The sequence below is a fragment of the Osmia lignaria genome, chromosome 8 (genome assembly GCF_051020975.1).
Source record: "Osmia lignaria lignaria isolate PbOS001 chromosome 8, iyOsmLign1, whole genome shotgun sequence".
Classification (NCBI taxonomy): Eukaryota; Metazoa; Arthropoda; class Insecta; order Hymenoptera; family Megachilidae; genus Osmia; species Osmia lignaria.
Window position 1 is genome coordinate 6017427 of NC_135039.1, and position 15204 is coordinate 6032630.

Sequence of the window (15204 nt, forward strand, 5' to 3'; positions counted from 1 at the left end):
ATCGGGAAATTTCTAAACGTTATATCTTGAAAACTATTTAAAATCGAGTGTATACATTAAAGCTTAATAAATTCGTCTTGAGAAGCACTATCACATGAACTAAATAAAAATATATAGTTCCATTTGAAAAACGAAACTTGACCATCATATCTCTTAAACTAATAATGCAAAAGATTTTTCACTTCGGCCAAAACATAGGCCCGCCCCCTTTTACCGTGCAATTCCCATATCAACAATTTTTTGTATCATTAATAGTTACGGAATAACGGAATTATAACACTTAAGGTGGGACACACTGTATATATTCCGACGTCGACTGGGGAGACCCCCCTCTCGCCACTTTTTGCGACCGTGTCGCTGGCGATCGTGTCCAGTGCGAATTAAGACGCCATAAAGAAAACGCGAAATAAAGAACGTCCAAACAAGTAAAGGTGTACTGATTTTTAACCTGCGCCTGCTAACAGGTCATGGGCCCAGGCCATAACAGTTCATAGTTAAAGTCGTCTGTGAAGTTATATTTGTTGCAAAATGCATAGTAGTGCACAGAATATTGAAAAACTAGACGAAAAAAATTACGAAGCATGGCGGATGCAGATAAAAAGCGTGTTAATATATAACGATCTCTGGGGTTACACTAGTAGAGAAATCGTAAAGCCAGAAGAACAAGCAGCGGCGTTAAATTGAAAACAAAGAGACGAAAAGGCATTCGCGCTCATTGTTTTAAGCACATCAAAAACAGAATTGGGACACATTAGGAAAGCTACCAGTTCGAAAGAAGCATGGGACGAATTAATAAGGATTCACAGTTCCAAAGGTCCGGTAAGAAAAGCAAAATGCAGAAATAGAAATTCCACCTGAGTTACAAACGATTATGTTGCTAAGCAGTCTACCTAAAGATTATGAAAATTTCTGTATAGCAATTGAGTCGAGAGATACCTACTGTTCCTACAATAGATTTTGTAAAAGGAAAATTAATAGAAGAAGAAGCGAGAGAAGGAAGACGGCGCATCGTCGCGCTGGTTTCTCGAAAGGTCCACACGAATAAAGAACAGCGCGCACACACGTATAGAGATGGAACAAGAGGCGACCACACAAAGGGAGGTTTGCCGGTAACTGCTATAATTGTGGTAAATATGGTCATCCAGCCAATCGTTGTCGTGTAAGAAGAAAGGATTAAGGTAAGGCGAATCAAGTACATAAAACATGCGAACAAGAGGATTCGTTAGTTGCGATTTCGGCGTTAGTATGTTCGACAAAAAGAAACGAATGGTACCTCGATAGCGGAGCTACTGCGCATATGTCTAACGATCGAAATGCGTTTGAAACTTTATCCGACGAACCGATTACTAATATTAGTACACCCGGTAAAGAAAATATAAAATCTCACGGTATAGGAGTCGTACGAATTAAGGTAAATTTGCATGGTAAAATAAATACGGTGAAATTAACAAATGTATTATATGTGCCCGAATTACGAAGTAACTTAATGTCGGTTCAAGCTATCACTGAAAAACAGTATGAAGTAAAATTCGTAAAAGATAATGCGAATGTCATTAGACCGGACGGCTCGTTGCTTTTTGTTGCATTTAAAATGAATCATATGAACCGTTTATTTTGAAAGTGGTGTAAGTCCATTTTTGAAAAAAATGAGATATCACCTAATTCCTGCTTAATTTAATGTAAATTTTTTATGTATAACTAGTCCGTGTTTAATTTCTTAAAAAATTCCCATGTTTTGTACAATTTAAAATTGGTCGGTAAATGAAATTGCATAATCATCGATTATGAAAGTGGTGTAAGTCCAATTGACAGAGGTAGGTGGCTTAGCAGATGGTTGCCAATCAGTAGCCTGTTATTTTACATTTGTTTTATATTACGTGTCATATTACGTGTCAAGAGTTACTAGTTTAGGTTACTTATTCTATTTTTTGCCTAAAATGGATAACTTCATATTAACATCAGATAGTGATATAGGTAAGAACAAATGGTCAACAATATTATTTTATGACAATTGAAAATATTTATTTTATTTAATTTTAAATAAATTCACATAGAAATAAACAGAAGAATAATCTTAGATTCAGAGGATGAAGATAATTCCGCTATGAACAACAAATTAACGAATCGTAAAAAGAGAAGAAGAATAATAGAGGTAGAATCTTTATCAGATGAGGATATTGTTACTGAGAACTTAGATTCTGCAGAACAAAATAAAGGAAAATATATGCAACAAATAAACAAAATTAAGCGAAATACTGGACAAAAGTACTATACAAAAAGAGGAAAATTCATTCCAGCAAAAAAATTTGAATCCAAAGATTGTAATTGCTCGAAGAAATGTCTATAGAACGTATTAATGAAACACAACGTATAGAAATTTTTAATAAGTTCTGGAATATAGGTGATTTTAATAAGCAAAATGTATTTCTCTATTGTAATGTTCAACGTGAAACTGTCAATAAAAGAAGGCCTAGAAATAATTCGGGCACTATGAGGGTATATGCTTATAAATTTTACCTGGTCACTTCTGGTGGAAACATTTTAGTATGTAAGAAGTTTTTCATTGATACTTTCCAAATATCTACTGGACGAATTGATCGTATCCTAAAAGCGCATGAGAATATTCCGAAAGACATGCGTGGAAAAATGGATGGCTCTTGCAGAAGAGCTAGTGAGCTAGTGACGAATACAGTGATAGAACACATAAAAAGCTTTCCGGATTAAACATAAGAAAAATGTATTATTTATACTTAGAAAAATGCAAGGAAAATAACTTGAGTTCAGTTAATGAATGGACATACAGGAAAATCTTTAAACGAGATTTCAAGTTACACTTCCATTTGCCACGTAAAGATACGTGTGCGAAATGCGATTTCTTAAACATGAAAATTAACGGCAACAACTGATGACGAAGAAAAAATGATTCTTGTACAAAGACATGATGTTCACTTGCAAGATGCTGAATTAGCAAGAAAAGCATTACAAGAAAATAAAATTCTGGCATCAAAAAATCCTGATAAATACTTTGCCTTCTCTTTTGACTTACAAAAAGCCTTACCTTACCCCAAATTATCTGTCTCAATCGCATAATATAAGCAAAATATGTATGTTTTAAACGAGGGTTTTCACAATTTCCACGACAATAAAGTTAATATGTATGTGTGGGACGAAACTATTGCTTCCAGGGGATCGCAAGAAGTAGCTTCTTGCTGTTTGAGACATTTAGAAAATGTAACGACCCAATGCCATGTTATTACCTACAGTGACATGTGTACTGGGCAAAATCGAAATTTACAAATGGCATTGATGTGGTTGAAGGTTATCCAGTCGTTGGAAAATAACATTGACATAATTGATCACAAATTTTTACTCTCGGGGCATTCATACCTTCCGAATGATGCAGATTTTGGCATCATAAAAATGGCATTGCCATTTCGCATATTCTTTCCAGCAAAGCCGACGCTAGAAACGCAAAACTCTCAAAACGCTACAACGGACCCTTTAGGGTCCATAAAAGAGTTTCGCCGGTGATCTTCGATTTAAGAGATCACCGCGGAAAACGCGTGGACCACGTCCACGTGAGAGATCTCAAGCCGGTGACCGGTACAAGAGATACGCAGCTGCGCAAAGCCAACGGGCAGCCAAGCGACGGCGACTCGCCACCGCGCAACGCCAACGCGCAGGGGCGCGACGTCATCGGCCCCCTCTCCGCCGGACACAGTTCAGCGGCTATAAAAGGCCAGCAGCAGCGGCGGCCAGCTGAGACTCGAGATGGCTGCGAAACAGCTAGAGGAAGAAATCTCTGCGGCACTACGCCGCCTCGACATACGGGAGAGAGCGGAGAACAATCCTCTCACCCTCAGCCCACAAGAGTGGAAGAAATTTATACGAATGACGCTACCCAGGGGAGGCAGGCGCGGCGGCATTCGACCACAGGCAGAGACCACCAACCGAGGTACGTCATCAGAAGCGCCGGCGAGGAAGCCCACCCGCCCGAGCAAGGTGCAGACGCCGGCCAGGAAGCCGCCGGCGGGAGACCTTACGCCGGCAAAACATATACCGCTTCCGCTGGCCCCCGGAGACCGGCCACCGGGGACTTCGACAGCCGTCCGCAGCACGGCCAAACGACTTGCGGAGGCCGCAGCATTAACGGCCACCCCGGAACCCGGGAACCCTCCACCAGCCGCCAGGAAACCGGCCGCGATGATGGCAGAAGCCGTGGCGGATGCAGCCTGGGCCAGCCGGTGCAGACCGATGGAACCGCTACTCCAGCAGACACCGACCTTGACCACCGCCTGTACGGTGGACCAGCCAGGAACACGCGACGTGATCACGTACACCCTAGCGGACGGAACGGACGTCCAGCTATACACGGAGGTGAAGAGACACCGCCTCACCAAAAACGGCCGCCGGTGGACGATCAACTTGGACGACCAGGGCAGGGTCATACGCTGTGTCTACACAGAGGTAATTTTCCGGGCCATTCACTTATTTTGCGTGACCAGCCGAATACGCCTGGTCTCCCCGGAGGAGGAGGGGGGTGCGACGACAGCCGCGGATCGGCGTCGCGCATCGCAGACCCCCACCGCGGCGGCATCCCCACTCCCGTGCGATTAGACTATAAGTAGGACCGATCGATGCGCGGATCGATGAGTTGCCTCGGGGCTTCGGCCCAGAGGGCACCTCCTTGGAGGTCCGGACCGAAGCACCAGAGCTCTTGACGCCATGGCTGACCTGGCGAAGAGATCTCTGGCCAACGGGCCGTAGCATTGCACTGCGCTACGATAGTAGCGACCTGGCAGCTCCCATAGGTCCGGCGGCCGTAGGCGCCTAGCCTCGTCAGTCCCGTGGTTGACCCGGGATGACCAAGCTAGTGCGCGTTCATAATCTCTGCCGGTGCTTCCGCGGGGATTCCGAACGCTAGCTTACTCGGCACCGCATTCTGCCTTTGGCAGCCGATTCCGTCCAGCTTCGTGGCGCTACCCAGGCTGGCCAGGATTGGTAGTCGTCTCGTTCGCTGTTCGGTTCTACCTCGGCGTACGAGAGGTCGAGCCGCGTGAGGCAAGCGGGCAGCAACTCCACCGCAGCGCGATTCAATAAAACACCGTCGGCCCAGTCGGGCCAATCCTATCCCGCCTTTGCGTTTGCGTTTGCGTTCACTTGCGTTCGCGCTCCTCTCAGCGCTTTCACTCCGCGCTCCGACATCGCGCCGTTTAGATTGTAAGACCGCGCACAGTGGAGCCAAGGCGGAAAAAACTCTTTAAAAAAAGTTTTGATTTTTGCTTTTTTTTTTTTTTTCATTTTGCTTTCTTTATTAGTCCAGGAAAGTAGTTCAGATACTCTTTTTTTTGTTATTTTTTTTTTTTGTGGTGCTGAGAGGCCACTGAATTTAAGCTATATTACTTGATTAAAAGTCGGCAGTTTTTAATCGCGACTGAATTTTTGTTCCTATACCTATATTTTCATAGATATGAATGCGAAACTTGTCAGATTTTCTATTCGTATGTGTAAGAAGAATATAAAGTGTCTACTCTGCCCTAATTTCACTAAGATCATCGAGAAAAATAGTAGACAAAATCAGCGTTTAAATGTTCGTAGTTCTATATGTTTATCGAGTACTACAAAAAAATCTCCGGCAAGCTCCGGTCCAATGAAGTTATCTTTTTAACACTGACATTACAAACTATCTTTCTTGTAAATTTCATTGACAAATATCGACAATTGTTGCAGCTGTATTGCTATAAAGTAATCTTTTACTAATTTAACACGTTGACTGCGAAACGAGTTAAGAAGAAAATCTCAATGAGGCCACATACAACTCTGATTTTCTTCAAACCCATATCAATCGATAGACCATATCTTATGACGAAATAGGATACCATTCATTTGTACGGTAATTTAAACAGGGGTGAGAAAAACGCCCTCAAAATCAAAGCTTCCAAAACATATAATGAGTTTTCACAAAGTAAAAAATGTAACCCCTTTGATTCTCTTACAAATAATATACATGGGGGGGGGGTAAACACCTGACCCACAGTTTGTTAAACTGTCAAAAATCGGGTTTTTCCAGTCCAATTTTTTAACAAAGGGGATAATTCTTTTAATTATTCCATATTTGACAAGAGATCAGTATTGTACACAAACGAGCCAAACGATTGTTATTTATTTTAAATAAAGGGTGAGCTATTGGAAATAAAACCTATTGTTAATTTTTCCTTTTAAATCATGAAATATGATTAAACTTAGCAATAATTTTATCACTTTCGGCAATATAAGTAATTAATTTTAAGAAAATGTGTACATTTAAAAACCTTAAGCTGTGTATACATTTGTTACTTACTCTTGTTACTCACACCCGTTACTTCGTTTTTTGGTAACGAGATTCGGTGTGGGATGCATTTCTAAACCTATCCCGTTCCAATTGTCTGAAACTGAAACAGGTTTGAGTATATGAAAACGACGAAATTGATCTCGTTACCTTCTTTGGAGGGGGTCAATATTCCGACAATTCATCGATACACTCGAACCAAATAACGATCAACAATATGAAGTAACAAGACACAGTCTACATTTGTTGCCTCGATCTGTTGGCTAGGCAACAGATCGCGGTAACAATACGAGGCGCGGTAACAAACGTGTACGTAGTTTTATACATTTTCGTAAAATCGGTCGCGTGCATGTATTACGCCCGTGCTTACCAGACTTTACGTGTACAAGTTCTACTCAACCAAAATGGACAGTATCAGTGTAAAATATGCTGACCTCTGCGAGTTTTTGTTTAAAAACAGTAAAGTTGAATGTTATGTTAGTGAAAATTTGTCACATTTAAGTGATAACGAACGCTGTCTAATTTGTACGGGAATACGCAAGAGGTTTTTGCCTCATTTTATACAAAAATTAAAGAGTGTAAATTATAATAGGGATTATTTTCGCAGAAAGTATTTTGAGTGGATGAAGGATGAATTTATTTTTAATTTTCCCGAAATTCAGCAAAAATCCGCGACTTCTTCGAAAACCGGGAGGCCCACAAAAAGTTTTGAAGAGTGCAGCGAAAGAAGTAAAAGGAGCAAAGTACATGATTTTCAAACGGAGCATCCTCAATGTCTGATCGATGCTGCTGCTTGTCCGTCACACTCCGATAATCAATCCAAGGTTTTCACCGCGGACTCAGCACTAGCAATTTTTACTCACGCTAAACTGTCCTGATTTCAATATGAAGTAATAAGAGCAGCTACGAAGTATATTGGGTTAGATATCTTTCCAAGCTATAAAAAAATCCAAAACGCAAAAAAGAACTGTTACCCTAGCGACTTAAAAGTGACCGAAACTTCTGCTGAAGTCCCTCTCCAATATTTGCTTGACCATACAGTAAAAAGAATCTTTAAAACAAAAAATGAAGAAGAATTGGAAGAATTAAAAGATCGTGAACTGATTTTGCATACTAAATGGGGCTTTGATGGCTCTTCCGGCCAGAACGAATTTGCTCAATCATTTTCAAACGAAAATGATAGGAGAAAAGACTCAAATCTATTTATGACGTCAATTGTGCCAATGAAAATTACTCTCGCTGAAAATCAAAATATGGACATTTGGGTTAATCCTCGGCCTTCTTCAACCCGATATTGTCGTGCGTTAAGATTCCAGTTAGAAAAAGAAAGTCCTACACTGATAAAAGCTGAGAAACTGCGTGTTGAAAGTGAGATCAAAAACTTGCAATTGACACTTTTAGGCCCTAGTTCCATCGTAGTAAAACATAAGCTTCATTTTACGATGTTAGACGGGAAAGCAGCTCAACATGTTACAGACTCAACTGCAGCAAGCAAATGTTTTGTTTGCGGAGCTCGACCTTCCGAGATGAACGATTTGTCGAAACTTGAAATGAAGCCCTGTAATGAAGAGGCATTAAAGCTGGGTATTTCTCCATTACATGCGAGAATCAAATTTATGCAGTATATACTTCACCTCGGCTACAATCTTGAGTTCAAGGAATGGAGGACTTCGCGAACAACTCTCCCAATTAAAGAAGCTATGAAGGAACGTATCCAAAAAAGGGTCCACTAATACCGGAAATACATCCAGGTCGTTTTTTCGAAATCCTTCTGTGACAGCTGACATCACTCAAATAGACGAAAATTTGATTCACCGACTTGGACTTATATTGGAAGTAATCAATAGCAGCTCTCCCATCGATGCACAAAAATTTAAATTATATGCGGCAGAAACGGCGAAATTGGCGATTAATTTGTATCCGTGGTATTATATGCCTTCCACAGTCCATAAAGTTTTGATGCATGGGGCAGAAATAATAGAAGCTGCAGCTTTACCAATAGGAATGCTTTCTGAGGAAGCTCAGGAAAGTAGAAATAAAGACTATAAGTATTACCGGCTTCACTTTACAAGGAAATGTTCCCGCACTGCCACGAACGAGGACATATTCCATAAAATCTTAGAGTCATCGGATCCTTACATAACGTACTTGAGGCCTGAACCGAAAAAGAAACATCATTCCATCAGTGAAGAAGCCTTAGACTTATTATTATAAAATTTGAAGGTATGTATTATAGAATGTTTGTGTTAAAAATTATATAATATTAAATATGTTCCATTGCTTAATATTACTTATAAAATGAAATTACTTAAATTACCAAAAAAATGTTTTAAAAATTTAAATTTAACATACTTATGAAATATTAAAATGTATCAAATCTAAGTAATTTTTTATGTATTTTTCCCCTCAATCGAATGAGACCAACACCAGGTTGATACGACGATCCGTTATCGAGATACAGAGTTTTTTCCGCATTTTAACCGTTTTGCCCCACTGTGCCGCGTAGCAACGGCTACGAACTGCGCTAGATTTAAGGCCGCGTAATTTCTGTGACGGACCGGGTTCCGACCATAGCTAGTAAGTATAGTTATAAATAAAAGTTATACCGTTTCTTGAGGTCTATAAAGCTGCGTGTAAGTTTTTTTTTTTAAATCATCCTTTTTGCAAAATTGAATTCTCCCTCCCCCTCCGTTTTGAAAAACTTTACTTTTTTCTCAATCAATAAAAGCGCCTATTTATTATGAATTCAACGATGTATTATGGTGTATAGTTGATTTAATTATTCCGATGGAATTTTTGATTTAAGTTTTTTGATCTGTCTGTATTGACCGCTAACTCAACTTATACTTGCAACGTTGATAAGATCTTTGATAAGAACCATTTTACCATCCGCTTTACATGTCATTTTCATAATTGCAAGATTAATGTCATCATCATATGATGAAATACATTTATTTTGTAGACTTTCTACAATATACAGAGTACTTCTGATGTAGTAGTACAATTGAAAAGACGGTTAATCTACATATAAAAATAAGCTGAAAATGTAGAGTAAGAGTTTTTGATACAGTAACACTCATTCATCCATACTGTGTTCGTTAAATCCGCTCCTATACATATTTCGCTTATTCTGACTTCAATTTTTATTATAATATAATATTATTGTACATGTGTATAACAACCAATATTATTCGACATAGCTTTTACAGTAATGAAATTCTTCAAAAAAGTGTTTGGCACGTAAATATTTTTTACACCAAGCACAACGAATTATAGCTAATTCTCCGTATATATCGCAACGATGAATTTTGTCAACCTGTTTTGTAAAACAATAATCGACTGGATTTTCATAGCGTGCCGAACGTTCTTCTATATATCCACTTTTGTACCACGAATGCTTAAACAAATTTTGGAATCTAGGTGAAGACAACTGATTATGTACAAGAGATTGGAGTTTTATGATATTATTTCGTTGATGTAAAATAACGTCATGATTCAATAAAATAACCTGATCGGAAAAAGTTTTTATGAAATTTTTCCATATTCGAAAACCAAGAACATCAAGAGGCTATAGTCTTCCGGTCGCCTTTTTCGGTATCGTCAGAAAAAGTACTTCTTTTCCTTCAGGAACAAGATCATGCAAAACATTTGGACAGTGTCCACTCCATGAATCTAGTAGGAGAACATTTCGGGATCCCATGTTTGTTAAAAATATTTCAGTAAACCAAGTTTTAAAGTGCTCTGAAGTTAATTTGCCGGTTTTTGCAGCAGAAACATGAACATTTGGAGCATTGAATAAACTTTCTTTTACTCTTGGTCCGAACTGTCCGCTTGATTCCTTTAAAATTATGTAAAGCGGTGAAAGCAATTTTCCATTTGCAGATACAGTAGGTTGTATGGTATAACTATGAATGATGATATGGACTGTACGACAGCTTCAATGGTTTTTGATCCCTTTGCAGCTAGCGTTCGACCAGAATGAAGTTCTAAATTAAAACCACTTTCGTCCGAATTAAATACATTTTCTATACTATAACTATTAATATTCGGTTTCACAACTTGAATAAAATTATCGATAACTGTATCTATTTCATGAGAATTTTCACGTTCCCGGTAAGTTACAAATTTTGTTATTTTACGCGAAACTATTCCATGCAGTTTTTTTAATTTAAATATCCACCACTTTCCTGCTTTAAATGTTGGCAAATCAATGTTTTCTTTTGCTTCTAACGCCCATTTTCGAATATCAATATCATGGACTATGGATCCTCTTTCAAGAGCATCACGAAACATCGAAAGAGTAAAATCCGAATTTTTGAACGTGTTTCGGGAATCAAAAATTCCATCGGAATAATTAAAAGAACTATACACTATAATACATCGTTGAATTCATAATAGGCGCTTTTATTGATTGAAAAAAAAGTAAAGGTTTTCAAAACGGAGGGGGAGGGGGAATTCAATTTTGCAAAAAGGATGATTTAAAATAAAAACTTACACGTAGCTTTATAGACCGCAAGAATCGGTATAACTTTTATTTCAACTATATTTTTATATCTTTTGTTGTTTACGATTTATAAGCACGTATATAGGAAGGGCGGTTCGGATAAAATGGTTGATATCTCCCTCAAAGTGAAAAATGGGCTCCAATAAATTACATTTATCTTCATAAACAGGTCTAATAAATATTTATGTAAAGTTTCATAAAAATCAGAGTGTAAGCTAGAGCATTTTATGGATTATTTCGTATCCGAGTTAAGAGCGAATGATGTTCTGTACGTGATAGATCCGTCCGCGAGGGCCAATTCGGAATATGATCAGAAAACGAAGGACAGACGTAAGCACAAAGTCAGAGATATACTAATTGACAGAATAGATGTGAATTATCATAGAAAGATAGTAAATATTAAGGATCCGGTAGAATTACTAAATAAGATTCGCGATTTGCCGAGATGTGAAGTGAATTTGACATCGGTCAGTCTGAGGCAACACCTCTAATATTAAATATTTCGCGAATAAAGAAAAGATAGTAGAGTTTATAGATCGGTTTGAAGAAATCCTCCGAAACTATGAGAATATTCCGAATGAACAGCCCATTTCTGAGAATGAGAAAAGAGATGCGTTCTACAACGCAATAGTGATGAGTGTCCCTCAGATACAGTCGGTGAATATCCTCTTTAAGACCCAACATGAAAGAAAGATGAGTTACAAAGAGCTAAGAAATTATATGATACAGTCGGAAGCAGAGAAATCGGCCGGAGGCCCGAGCCAGCCGACGGCTCTGGCGGCTGCGGTGCCGTTCAGGAAGCCCGTGTGGTGTTTTAACTGCGACGACAATGGCCACGTGGGACGAGACTGCCCTCACCCACCGGGAGCAAAGAAGTACTACCGGTGTGAGAGGTTTGGAAACCAGGTGGCAAAGGATTGCCCATTCTCCGATACGAGACGTGAAGGACTAGAAGGGGCAAGAGCAACGAGGTACGTAAACAGTAATTTTCATAAACGACCGGAACATAAAAGTATTCGCGGAAGCCGGGGAGGGGTAATCGGGAAGCCGCGGTAGTAGAGGAGATAAGAGAAAAGCGAGTGATGTGGGTAACGATGAGAATGTGAAGAGAAATAGACGTGATAACGATTGCAACCGGTTCGGGGATAGAGGTGGAAATGTTAGACGCGGGAAATCATGGTCTAGGAACAACGGGAACAAAAATTACATCGGTAGGAAGAATCTGCCCGGACAGGAGGATAAAGGACTGAATAAAGGTGAGATCCTGACGGCGAGAGCAGAGAAACTGACGTCAGATGAGACAGTTAGCGACGGTACGGGAAAAATAGAGGCGACTGACCGCGGGAAATCCTCCGGATCAATAGTTAAGTTCTTAGTAGATTCAGGGGCAACCGAGCATTTGGCGAATTCTAGGCTCATTTTCAGGAGATTTGACGAGGGACAGCATAATACCATTAGATGTGCAAATAAGAGACCGTCAGCGAATCTGAAAGCGGAAGCTATAGGTGAAATAGTAGAATCTACAATGAATAACAAAAACCTTGTTCTGAACAATGTAATATATGCCAACTCGCTGACAGAAAATTTGCTGTCACTCGGAAAGTTTGTGGATAAGGGCTTGAGCATATACTTGGACAACAAAATCGTTGACATATATGATCCGTTCTCTAACGAGACATTTATGTCGGGCATCTATGCAAAACTATACTGGATAGTGGAACTAGAAACGAATACAGAAGGTTGTAATAGCGACGAGACTAGTGGCGGAAGGAAAAATAGACTGGTGGCCTGTCTGCCGACTAAAAGAGTTAATCAAGAGACGAGATATACAACTAGGAGTGTGACGAGGAAAAATATTGACGAACAGGGAGATGTGGATGATGAGAGCAAGACCAGAAAAGAAATACTGGAAGATGACGAGAGACATGAAGGAGATGAGAAAGAGAAGAGTGAGTTAGAAGGAACAGACGTCAGCAAAAGGCCTGAAGGAAACGAAAAGGTGCAGAGCGATGAGAAACTGCTGGGAGCAAACGAGAGCAATGAGGAAAAGAGTAAGTTTATGTGTCCCAAATTTTTCGAGTCGGTATGGGACAGACATTTAGAGAACCTTGAGGAGATAGCATGTGTTGAGCTGTTGGACAGCGAAATGCTCAGAGTGGAGAACCTGAGAAAATTCACTAAGGACAATAGGGCACTGTTGTGGCACGTGAGGATGGATCATGCGTCGATAGTCTATCTGAAGACACTGCAGAGGCAGTTCCCTGAGAATGGAGGCCTGAGCAGTGCAAAGTTTGACGAGACAATTTTGGAGTGTGAAGTGTACGCAATCTCGAAGAGTAAAAGATTGTAATTCAAATCGACGAAACACAGAGCGGAAAAACCGATGCAGATTATACATTTGGACGTGATGGGTAAGATAAGTCCGGTGACCTTCCCGAAGGAATATAGATATACATATAGCCACTTTCATTGATGACTACTCACGATTGGCGATGGCATTTCCGAGAACGAAGAGTGAGATGGGATATCATTTTGAAAACTTTGTAAAGATGAGTAGAAACCTGCTGGGCTATGATGTGAAGGTATGCTATCTGAGAACGGATCAGGGAACAGAATATACTGGGGGCTACACAGTAGACATGTTGAAAAGGTTGAGTGCAGAGCATCAATTGTTAAGTCCTGAAACGCCGGAACACAACGGCGTGGCGGAACGAATGAACCAAACCATCTAGAGAAAAGTGAGAGCCTACATTTACGACTCCAAACTTCCTGAAAACATGTGGGATCTGGCGCTGGGTGCAGCAATATATGCGTATAATAGGACACCCCATAAGGCAAATGGAGAGCAAATACTCCTTAATAAATTTGCACCGCAATTTAATTTTGACATGAACCAAATTAGAAGATTCGGAAGCTTGGCATACATGAGAATTCAGAGAAGTAAGTATACAAAATTCGGCTTCACGGGTAGACGAGTTGTGTTGGTAGGCTATACGAGGACAGTATATGTATTGCTGAAGCCAGAGAAAGGGAAGTTTTACGAGAGTCGTGATGTGAAGTTCAATGAAAAACTGATCTATGGAGATAAATATGGAAGTAACTACGCGGTTCTGTAGGCCAATTCAATTTCAATTTGCCTCAGAAAGATCAGCAAACATAAAAAATAAAGTTGCAAGGATGGAGACAGCAATTAAAAATATTAATGAGAGTGTAGTTACAATAGACGGTAAGACATTTAAAATAAACCACAAACTGCTATTTACCATGATCGATGGTAAAATTGCACAGACGATAACTGATACACCATCCATGGCAGTATGTTATATATGTCAAGCAAAACCATCAGAAATGAACAATTTAACAGCTATAAGAAATAAACCTGAAGCTGTAAATGCCCTTAACTTCGGATTATCACCTCTACATGCAAGGATCAAATTTATGGATTGCATTCTTCACATCGCATATAATATACCATTTAAAAGTTGGAGAACAAATACACAGACAAAACCACAAAAAACTGAAAACAAAAAAATAATACAAGAAAAATTTATTAAAAAAATGGGACTGAAAGTGGATGTTGTAAAACAGAATATGGGTACCAGCAATAATGGAAACACCTCCAGAAGATTTGTTGGTAATCCAAAATTAACAGCCGAAATAACAGGAGTGGACGAAAATTTAATTCATCGGTTCGCTGTAATATTGCAAACAATAAATAGTGGTTATGCAATAGATTCAGAAAAATTTGGCATTTCTTGCAAAGAAACTGCCGATTTGTACATACATTTATACAGCTGGTATAATATGCCGAATACAGTACATAAAATTCTTTTACATGGCAGCAAAATAATAACAGCTGCCATGTTACCAATAGGAATGTTAACCGAGGAAGCCCAAGAAGCAAGGAATAAAGATTATAGGCAGTATCGGTTGAAACACTCCAAGAAATGTTCTCGGATATATACCAATGAAGATACGATGCATATGCTTCTAGCTTCTTCCGACCCATATATAAACAGTTTAAGATCAGTGCCAAAAAAAACAAATTTTGGAAGTGAATGACAATGTGAGGGCTTTACTCGCCGAGGACAATGATTAAGTAATTACAACATAATAAATATATATGTATAGCTATCCTTATTTTATTTTTTTATTTGAAACGTACTTGTTTTTACAAATCGCAAAACGATTCGTTTCATATGCATTATTATTTCATTACTATTTCATTTGTATTATAAATGTATCATAATGTTTGCAACGAGAAAAATATTGCTTAATTTTTCGACTTTTAAAACAAATTATTACTTCATTTTGGATAAACCATTTTGTTTTTTGAAATTTTGACTTCAGATTCATAATCAGCGACCTCAAA

General features: G+C 39.2%; 2 protein-coding genes across 17 annotated transcripts in view; both read right to left on the bottom strand.

Annotated features, from left to right (window-relative positions):
- The window catches only part of LOC117611402 (uncharacterized), a 171212-nt gene that overhangs the window by 82943 nt on the left and 73065 nt on the right, over nt 1-15204 (bottom strand). The gene's annotated exons all lie outside the window — the stretch shown is intronic.
- LOC143305492 (uncharacterized) lies at nt 9-15197 on the bottom strand. Its single transcript, XM_076689393.1, is given in 2 exon segments — nt 9-10240; nt 10243-15197. Coding segments are annotated over 2 exon segments (1104 nt in total). The 5' UTR covers nt 10622-15197; the 3' UTR covers nt 9-9515.